Source organism: Humulus lupulus, chromosome 1, assembly GCF_963169125.1.
Source record: "Humulus lupulus chromosome 1, drHumLupu1.1, whole genome shotgun sequence".
NCBI lineage: Eukaryota > Viridiplantae > Streptophyta > Magnoliopsida > Rosales > Cannabaceae > Humulus > Humulus lupulus.
The window spans coordinates 49,420,105-49,430,080 of record NC_084793.1 but is presented as its reverse complement, the minus strand read 5'-3'; the positions used below and the strand labels follow the sequence as shown (position 1 = coordinate 49,430,080).

Here is a 9,976-nt window from a genome sequence, read left to right as displayed (position 1 = left end):
CGGGCAGCATTTCCCCTATAATAGTGATCTAACCATCTACATGTGAATATCAAAACAAACAATTCAAACAACATACAATAAGTTTCTTCCTTATAGAATGTCTATATAAAACTAATTGTTTATTATCCTAGATAAAATCGGGCAGCATTTCCCCTATAATAGTGACCTAACCATCTGCATGTGAATAGCAAAACAAACAATTCAAACAACATACAATAAGTTTCTTCCTTATAGCTCCGCAGCACACAGTCAAATTTCTCAGAACCTACTTCACTAATACACACAAGTTCTCAACCTTCTGTTATCACCGCAGCACACAATTTTAATCTCAGAACCTACTTCACTATGGATGAATATTTAAGATATTCAAACTCCTCTAACATTTGTTTAATAATATTAAAAGTAGAAGTAAAAGAATATATATGTACCTCTTGCAATCTTTAATCCAAAAGCTAGCAAAATTACTTCACTCAGTAATCAAATTCGCTATTAAATCCACAAACCAATAAAATAAAATTAATAAATAATAAATAAAACATCACTAAATATCTAGCAATATATAACGTATTATTGTAATTTTAGAAACTTAATTACCTCAAATGTGTGATTGATATATGAATTTTGATGCAAAATACTCTCTAAAATCTCACCACAAAAATCACAACCTATGAAATTAAATTAATTAATATGTTAAACATTACTAAACAAATATCACTAAATATCTAATAATAGTAAATGATATTGGTAAACAAATAAAAAAAATCCCAATGTGCCGCTAATTATAACCTCAACAAAAAATCAATATAAAATTTCATAACCTAAATACTTAATAATAAACAAAAACATAAAAAATTTCATATATTTATATTTTATAAATTATTTAATAAATTTATTTTAACATAACTATATATATAACAAAATAGTTACAATTTAAAAAAAATTCAAATATATACAAAAATATATCTAAATTTCGAAATAAAAAATGATAAAAATTTAAAAAAATCATGAACATATATACTCTAATGAAATCTATACAATATGATAGGTTAAATTAAAAAAAAAACTAAAAAATCATAAATCCCTAAAAACTTCCATGGAAAAACCACAAAATCCTACAATGTATATAAAAAAATGCATAAAAATGTAAAACTAACACAAAATCATGTATATTACTCATCATAATGCAAAACCTATGATTTATTTGCAAAATAATTAACTAAAAATCAATAAAATAAAATAAAAACTTACCTTAGAACCCTAAAATCGCAGCCCCAATTCGCCTCTTTGGTTTGTGCATGCTCTCGGGTTGGTGTAATGGTGAGGAAGAGGAAGAAGATGGGTATTATAAAAGGGCGACATCCAACGTCTCCCACTGGGAGACGTTGGATGTACCCATAAACACTACCCCAGCCTATTTACAACGTCTTCCACCATTTTTAATGTCTTCCAATTGTAGCCATTAATATGCACTTTCAATGTCTTACACCATTAGACATTTAAAACCCCTGATAAGTTTTAATGTCTTACACCAATGGTGTAAGACATTGTAGGGAGTCATTGTATATCAAATTTGTTGTAGTGAATTAATTATTTTTTACTTCTTTTTATTTAAATAGTAAAGAAATTAAAAAATTAGATTTAAATATTATATATTTTTATTTCTTTAATTTCTTGTTTGATTGATTATGCTTCAATTTTTTTCCTCAAAGATGATGAATTTTAAAAATTAAACAATTTTTTATGAATTAAAAAAAATAATGTTTTATGAATTGGAGTAGAAAAGGATGACGTGACTAGTAGAAAAGTGATATTCCTTAAAGAAATTTAAATTGAAGCATGAATTAAAAAAAATAATGTTTCATGAATTGATGCATACTTATTTTTCTTTTTTTATTTAAATATTAAAAAAATTATATACAATAATAACTTTAATAATATTTTATTTGAATTATTTTTCTTTAATTTTGTTTGCATGTACAATAAATTTCTTATTTGATTAATTATGCTTTAATTTTTTTTTTCTCAAAGATGGTGACTTTTAAAAATTAAATAAATTAAACATATTAAAAAAACAATGTTTTATGAATTGGAGTGGAATAGGATAACGTGCCTAGTATAAAAGTGATATTCCTCAAAGAAAAAATAAAAAAGAAAATTATAAATTATTGGGTAGTGGTCGGTGTCATATTATAATCATACTATATTTATTAATTTAGAATTTTATTATAATTATACTTTTCTACTCTCCAATTCATAAAACATTAGTTTTTGATTTGTTTAATTTTTAAAATTAATCATTTTTGAGAAAAAAAATTGAAGCATAATCAATTAAACAAAAAATTTATTGTACATGCAAATAAAACTAAAGTAAATAATTTAAATAAAATACTATTATATATAATTTTTTAATTTTTTTAATATTTAAGTAAAAAGAAGTAAAACATATTTAAATAAAATAGGAAAAAGTTTAATTATTTTTAAAATAATTTAATAATTTTATTTTTTTATTAATTTTTTAATTGAATTATACGCACTAACATGGCACGATTTGTAAGTAGTAATAATTCGTATATTTATTCTTTTTTAATTTTATAACTATTGTGATATGGCTAATCATTATATGGTGTTATTAGACGCACACTAATTTGACAGGGTACTTGATTCCCTTATATATATGCACATCACCTTACTCGGATGTTGATATCCACCTGTCATCTTGTTTAATTAGCGTTTCTTACAATCATACACTTATCATTAATAAAATCACAATAGTCAATTCAGACAAAAAAGAACAACAAAGATCATAATAGGGAGCTTGCAGAAAAATTTGACCCAGCTGAAACTGAAAGATGGGAGGCCGTTGACTCAGATATAAACATACTCTGTGGCTATCTCCTTCTCTATAATATACTCACTTGCATTTACTTTGTACAAAGCCCATCATTCTTTTCAGAAAAATGGCAAAGAACCCCGTCAAATACTCTGTGGTACTCTCTCTCACCCTCTATACGTATACGTATTGATATATATATATATATATATATATGTGTGTGTGAATAAGTACTGAGTTGATATAAAACAGGTCGATGCTTTCACTGACTCCGCATTTAAGGGAAACCCAGCTGCTGTTTTGTTGCTGGAGGAAGAAAAGGACGAGCAATGGTTGCAATCCGTGGCGGCCGAATTTAACATCCCCGACACTTGTTATCTGACTCGGCTCACTTCCTCCGGCTCTTCGATTCCAAGATTTCATCTTAGATGGTTCACTCCCGTAGCTGAGGTCTCCTTCCAATTCTCTCAAACTCATTCTTTTTTTTTTTATATAATAAATTTTCCAATTTTGCTTATGGGTATTCGGTGAATGAGTAAGTTGGGTAACCCGTTATAGTAGAGTCAATGTTATGGCAAAAAAAATTGCTTCTATTTATTTAATAGTGGTCACATATAATCTGTGTTAGATAAGGAAAAAAAAACAACAACTTCTTTTCTTTTTTGATTTATGATCGGGCTTTAGATCCAGAAGTGGAACCAATCGAATATATTTAAGTTGTTACTGAGTTTTCTCACGTTAAAATCTAATTCTCCTCGGTTGAAATCAAAAGAGACTACTTATATTAATTCAAGTTTAGTTGATAAATTCTTTTTATAAAAGATATGTTTTTGCTGTTAGATTTAATCATTGTTTCAGTCATGTCAAATTCAATTCTGACAACTGCCTCAATCTTTGATTCTGCATCTGAAACTAAATTTTGTTTCTATGCATGGGTTCGATATTTCGAACATGTTAAATGGCTTTTTTAAATAGTGCATTTGACTCCCTTTAATGTGGGGTTATTAAGAATTCTAACTGCCATTTTTTTCTTTTAAAAGGGTCATTGAAGATTCAACGGACATTGACAGTTAACACCCATTTTGAACATTTTGGCAGGTTAAGCTTTGTGGGCATGCAACACTAGCTGCTTCACATGCTCTCTTTACATCTGGAGAAGTAGATTCAAACATTATCGAGTTTGCCACTCTGTCTGGGATTCTAACTGCTAAAAAAGTTGTAGAGAGGTCTGGTACTGAAACACACAAAGGCTTTTTCATTGAATTGAACTTTCCCACTGATCCCCTCACCGAATCTGTTTCTGCTGAGGACTCAATCTTGATATCTAAAGCCTTGGGCGGTGCTATTGTGGTTAATACAAGGATAACTTCCTTGGATAAGATCATTGTAAGTCATTCAATCCAAGCTATTTTCTTGCATGTATAAGAGATATTGTATATGAATAGTTTGTGTATAATATGTAAATATATATATATACATAGTTATAGGGTGCATTCAAAATAGGATTTTGGCACCTAAATTTTATTGTTACGATGGTGTACATTATAGTTATTTAAGATATACTGCAAATTTTTAAGAAATTTGGAATAATTTACAGAACAATTGAATTTTACAAGCGCATAAACAAAAAAATACTAGTGCAACAAACTGTTTAAAAAATTATTTAAGTGCTCAAATCCCATTTTAGCTCGAACGTTGTCATCTCCTATTTATATATGTATCTATATAAGTCAATAATTTTGTGCTCTCCAGGTTGTGGTTCCATCAGCAGAAGATGTTGCAGAATTGCAGCCAGACTTTGGTGCACTACAAAAATGTCCAGGAATGGGGATAGTCGTAACTGGAATTGCTCCTTCAGAGTCTGGATTTGATTTTCACAGCAGGTTCTTCTGCCCAAAGTTTGGAGTCAATGAGGTATTTGGCTAATAAGCTAGGTTTTGGACCATCCAATTAGTGTAGTGTTATGTTTTATAAGCTCCTGATTTACACATAACTAAACCTCGTTAAATAGCGACTAATGGAATTTTGGTGCATCCAAGAAACTCGTAGTAAACCAAGTAAAAATAGACTAAAAGCCTAAAACAAAGAAAACCACTTATTATACTGAGTTTAACCCTTTTCTTATGCATGTTTTTTTAGGACCCTGTTTGTGGAAGTGCTCATTGTGCATTAGCACCCTATTGGAGCAAAGAACTAGGGAAGTGTGATTTTGTTGCGTATCAGGTACTTGTTTTATACTGTCTGTTCGTTGGCTTATTCTACCTCTCTTGATTTCCAACGTCTGATCTTATTATGCTGTTTTTTATTATCCTGCTCAGGCATCACCAAGAGGAGGGGTGTTGAATATTCATCTAGACGAGCAAAACCAGAGAGTACTTTTGCAAGGAAAAGCCTTTACTGTGATGGAGGGAACACTTTTGGCTTAGTTTTATTATTTTTTTTTAATGATTTATTGATGAGTCATGTTGTGGACAGATTCCTCACAATTATAAACTGTTCTGGGATTAACTAAGCCATAAGAACTGCTAGTCCCCTCTGTTGTTGAAAATTTTCCAGTTAAAATAAATTAAAAAATGACAAGATAATAGACATTATATCTATATTAATAAACAGCACTTCTATGTTTATTTTTTCATTGCTAGCTAGTTACATAGGAAAAAGTAAGAAATAAAACCTTGGCAAAATTTTGTGCAATTAATCTTACATACAATTTAACGCGTATCTTCACTTGGTTTTTCCAAACTTGTATTGAAAAACAAGAGAAAGACTAGAGTGTAATTTGTAATAATATAACCTTGTTACTGGGTAATTTTATCTTAGAACATGCTATATGCTATCTTTTAAAATACCTCTAAAAAATACTACTTTATCTATTTTACTTTTAACTTTTACATCACACCATCTATTAGATTCTTTATTTTTTCTCATTTTCATTTCAGTATTATATTTTTTTAATATTTTTTTATTCATTTCAAATATTTTCTCTAATTATCAATAGTATTCTTAAATCTTTAATATTTAAAATATATACCCATATATAATATCACATAATTATATTTTAAATTTATTCAAATTTATAAGATAAACTAAAATATAAACTAATCCAAAAAAAAAGATTTTATAATTCATAGTACTTTTATATTACAACATATATCAGTTTTTCAATTTCTTTTCTACATCATTCTAATATTATATCTTTTGATATATTTTATTCATTTTAAATATTTTCTTAATATTTTTTTACATCATTTAAATATTATATTTTTACATACTATACTACTATTATATATATATATATGTTGTCTGTAATATCATCATTGGACACATGACAGTCATTAGAGAAGTAATTAGACCTCTCGGGAGCTAATGAAGTCCTGTGAAGCCCGCCTAGAGCTCCTCAAAGCGTAGACTCCTCCCAATGCGTTATGTACCATTTCCAAGTGTGGATGTCTTCAAGTTAGGCCACGTCTTGAGGAGGTCTGTTATGGTCCTCCCGCCTTCTTGGTCAGTTAGTCCTCCAGGTCTAGGAGTTTGTCCCCAGTACTTGGAGGAAACGCCATATGTCAATCGCAACAGCTTTGTACCGCAAGCGGCTATCTGACAACTTTTTGTGCCTCGAATAGTGGTGTCGAGCTTGCACACTCGACAATTGGCATGTTCCAATGCGTCGCCTGACATGGGAAATGTCCTGCTGCGTTCTAACAGTGTCATGGGGCGTGTTTCCTGTAAAGTAGTGGGCTGAAACCTATGAATTGGGCCCCGTGCGATACGCCTGGGCCCACCACCTTAATTAGTGCACCCGGAGGTATTAATTAGCATTAAACTCCCACATGATTGTGAATGTTTGTAATAAATCCCCATTAAGGGAATTAATTATCCCCAACAACATAAATAGGGTTGGGGCTTCCATTGTAAAAAGACTTTTGATCCAACTTTTGTACTCAGAGAAACACATACACTGCCTAAGAAAACCTCCATTGAAGCTTGCCATCTCAAGCTTCAAGAACACTAATACTAAAGCCTCGTGGACTAGGGTTGTTTTATAACCTGAACCACGTAAAATCTGTGTATTTTACCAGCATTTCTTTAAGTTCTTGTTTAATTAGTTGATAGCGAAAAATACAATCAACATTTTGGTACTTTCATTGAGAATTGTGAAGAAAGCTTTGAAGATTCAGTCATGGTGACCACTAGAAGAAACGCTCCAGACGATGTCGCTCCTCTGACTGAAGCTGAGGGAAGAGAACCCAACCGACTACCTCTGCTAGAATACCCGGATGTGGCCCAGGAGGATTACAATGAAAACCCCGATTACGACGATAAAGACAAAAAGTTTTATGAAGATGATTATCCTCACCCCATGGACACGGAGGAACCACCGGAGGTGGTGGCTCTCAAAGACCAAGTTGCCACCCAACAACAGAAATTTGATGCCGAGGAGGGAATATCATCGCCCTACAAGAGATGGTTAATGCTACAAGGGCTACTTTGGTGGCCCAAGGGCTGTGAGTGGACCCTCATGCCGAGGTACTGCCTAGGCAGCCAGCTGGCATGCCACCTGCACACCTAGCTGGAGTGCCACCTGTTGAACCAGTGGGTGTGCCTCCCGAGCACCCTACTAACATGGCGGAAGATCCGCCAGTTGGCGTGCCACCTGCGCACCCAGTTGGGGAGCTGGAGCCTCGCCTGCACCACAAGATCATGGTAAAGGCAAGGTCGATGAAGACCCCGCACAGGGGCAGAAGAGAACTCGTTAGGCTTTTGAGCCCATTCAGGCTCCAAGACGGGCCAATAGTGATCAAGGGCATGGAAATTGAGGACACTGCCAGGCCGCTAGCGTCCGCGGAGCCCAGGCGCGCTGCGATAGACCACGTTAGGCCTGGAGGTGGTGTCCCGCCAGCCTCAAAGAAACCCTGGCCAATTGGCCAACAGGAGAAATGTCTCTGGCAACTGAGGACAAGGAATCAGTGTCTCGGTCAATAAGGAGTACGTTGACTCCGAGGGGGAAAGAGAAGTAGGATACCCCAAGGACAGTGGTCGCCACCAAGCACAACTTAACCTGCGAGACGTTCTGAATGCTCGCAGGAACAAAACAGCTCCCGAGGAAAATCGTGGGAGACAACAACAACCAAATCTCCAAGATGACCTTAATGCTTGGAGGAGAGAACACCTGACAGAAAGTGCCAATCAAAATCACAACACTCTCCGTGCAGAGTTGGAGAGTTTGAAAAGGATAATGCTGAAGATGGTCTGGAGACAAGGTCATGACTCTGACTCAGAGGAAGAAGATGGGGAGCCTTGTGCTCCCCACTTTGTGGAAGCCCTATTGCCTCAAGGCTTCAAAATTCCAAACATCGATTCGTACAACAAAGGCACAGATCCAACTGACCATCTTTCACAGTTCAACATATTGATGTTGGTTCACCGCTTCTTAGAGGATGCTAAATGCTGCGTCTTCCCGTTGCTCTAACGGAACAAGCTGATGAGTGGTTCAAGAAGCATAAGCCAAGATCCATCCATTTGTGGCACAAATCTCCTCATCCTTTCGAAGACAATTCATAGCTGCTTGGAAGGTTAATTTTGAGGTCAATGCTCTGACCAACATAAAGAAGGGACAAGGGACCAAGCCTACATCAAGCGCTTTAAGGAAGAAGCAGCTAGGACCAAAAGGGTCGATGATGGCCAACACCTGATGGCCCTACAAGCAGGCGTCCGAGCAGGTTGCCCACTATGGAATGACCTTCAGCAAAGAGGATGCCACAGGCTCAACGACTTCATACGTCTAGCCTAAGAGTACATCAACTAGGAGGATGCTCATATTGGAGCATTCGGAGGACCACTCCTTCTTACCACTTCGTTGTTCCCAAATGTCGTGGCTCCGGGAATCTAGTACTCGCCATATACTCCAATCCAAATGAGTGTTATGAGCGCTCCACAGTTCAGCCCAACTGTTCAACCAGTTGGCTTCAGCGCCATGCCGAGTGCTGGTGTTAGCATAACATCCTACTAATCCAAGACCGTTATAGCGTATGTTTAAAATAGTGCTTAACTCGATAAGCGAGTCATTTGGATTCAAAAGTGTAATTAAAATTAAACTATTGTTTAGGTATTAAAAAGTTTGTTCAATAAAGTTAAACGTTTCATTAAAAGGTTCGAATAGATACACAAGATCCCAAAAGTTTATAAACAAAAAAAAATATTTATATTAAACATTACAAAAATTAGTCGACCTAAGCATCAAAACTGAACTAACTTTTCTAAGTTCCCCAAAATAACTTGACCGTGGTGGCCAAGGAGGCCGAATATGTACGTGCCACTCCAAAGCCCTCCAACTCATGGCTGGTCCAACTCTAGCTTGCCCTTACCTGCACCATAGAGCACCCGTGAGCCAAGGCCCAGCAAAAAGACCCCACATGGCATAATAATAATCAAATTATTTATAATCAATAACCATATGTTTCACAGATACAAAGTTCATTTATTCCAATCATATAAATCGCAAACATGTTTTACAGTTCACAAGTATATTTATTTCAATCACATGAATCATTTACACGACCCAGGAAAACAACCTTGCCGAATGACCCAACCGAGCGAGGTACATACTCCGGCGCCAAGCCTATGGTCCATGCCGGGTGAGTGGGGACTGCACCCTTAAACTAGACTCGCCTTCACAACCCATGTTACGCACAATGGCCGACTGGCCCACGTCACACACGATGGCCGAATGTCAATTACACCAATCATTCAAAGATAAGTCAATGCTAGTATGCATGAAAACCAATATGTGCTATGTACATATGCCAATTTTCTTACCTCAAGACTTGTGCGAAAGATGAAACGACCTCGAGTGCGATCCCTGTCTCGAGCCTTGCGGAAACCCTAGTCACAATGTAAGTATACACTCATCAGGAACCAAAACTAGATCCCGAGTTCCAATCAAAATCCTAACTCTTGGAATCACTATTTCAAGCTAATGGGGCACTAGAAATGTCCCCCGAGCCCCCAAGTGGGCCCCTAAGATAGGCCCTAAAGCCTTCGAACCAAGTCTCAAAAGTTACTGAAATTACCATTTTGGGACACCTGGCGCGATCGCGCCCATAGGAATATTGTTTTGGGGTTTCTAGGGCATTGGCGTGATCGCGC

General features: G+C 35.1%; 1 protein-coding gene across 1 annotated transcript; it reads left to right on the top strand.

The window, feature by feature from the left end:
• Nucleotides 1–2,766: 2,766 nt before the first annotated feature.
• LOC133792142 (uncharacterized) lies at nt 2,767–5,440 on the top strand. Its single transcript, XM_062230061.1, has 6 exons — nt 2,767–2,987; nt 3,083–3,280; nt 3,929–4,216; nt 4,583–4,744; nt 4,970–5,053; nt 5,149–5,440. The coding sequence occupies exons 1-6, from the start codon at nt 2,958–2,960 to the stop codon at nt 5,254–5,256; spliced, it is 870 nt and encodes a 289-aa protein (XP_062086045.1). The 5' UTR covers nt 2,767–2,957; the 3' UTR covers nt 5,257–5,440.
• The last annotated feature ends 4,536 nt before the right edge of the window (nt 5,441–9,976 follow it).

Coding starts and splice junctions, on each gene's coding strand:
- LOC133792142 (XM_062230061.1), top strand. CDS start 2,958: ATGGCAAAGAACCCCGTCAAATACTCTGTG. Junction 4,217..4,582: donor CTTCCTTGGATAAGATCATT/GTAAGTCATTCA, acceptor TGTGCTCTCCAG/GTTGTGGTTCCATCAGCAGA. Junction 4,745..4,969: donor CAAAGTTTGGAGTCAATGAG/GTATTTGGCTAA, acceptor ATGTTTTTTTAG/GACCCTGTTTGTGGAAGTGC.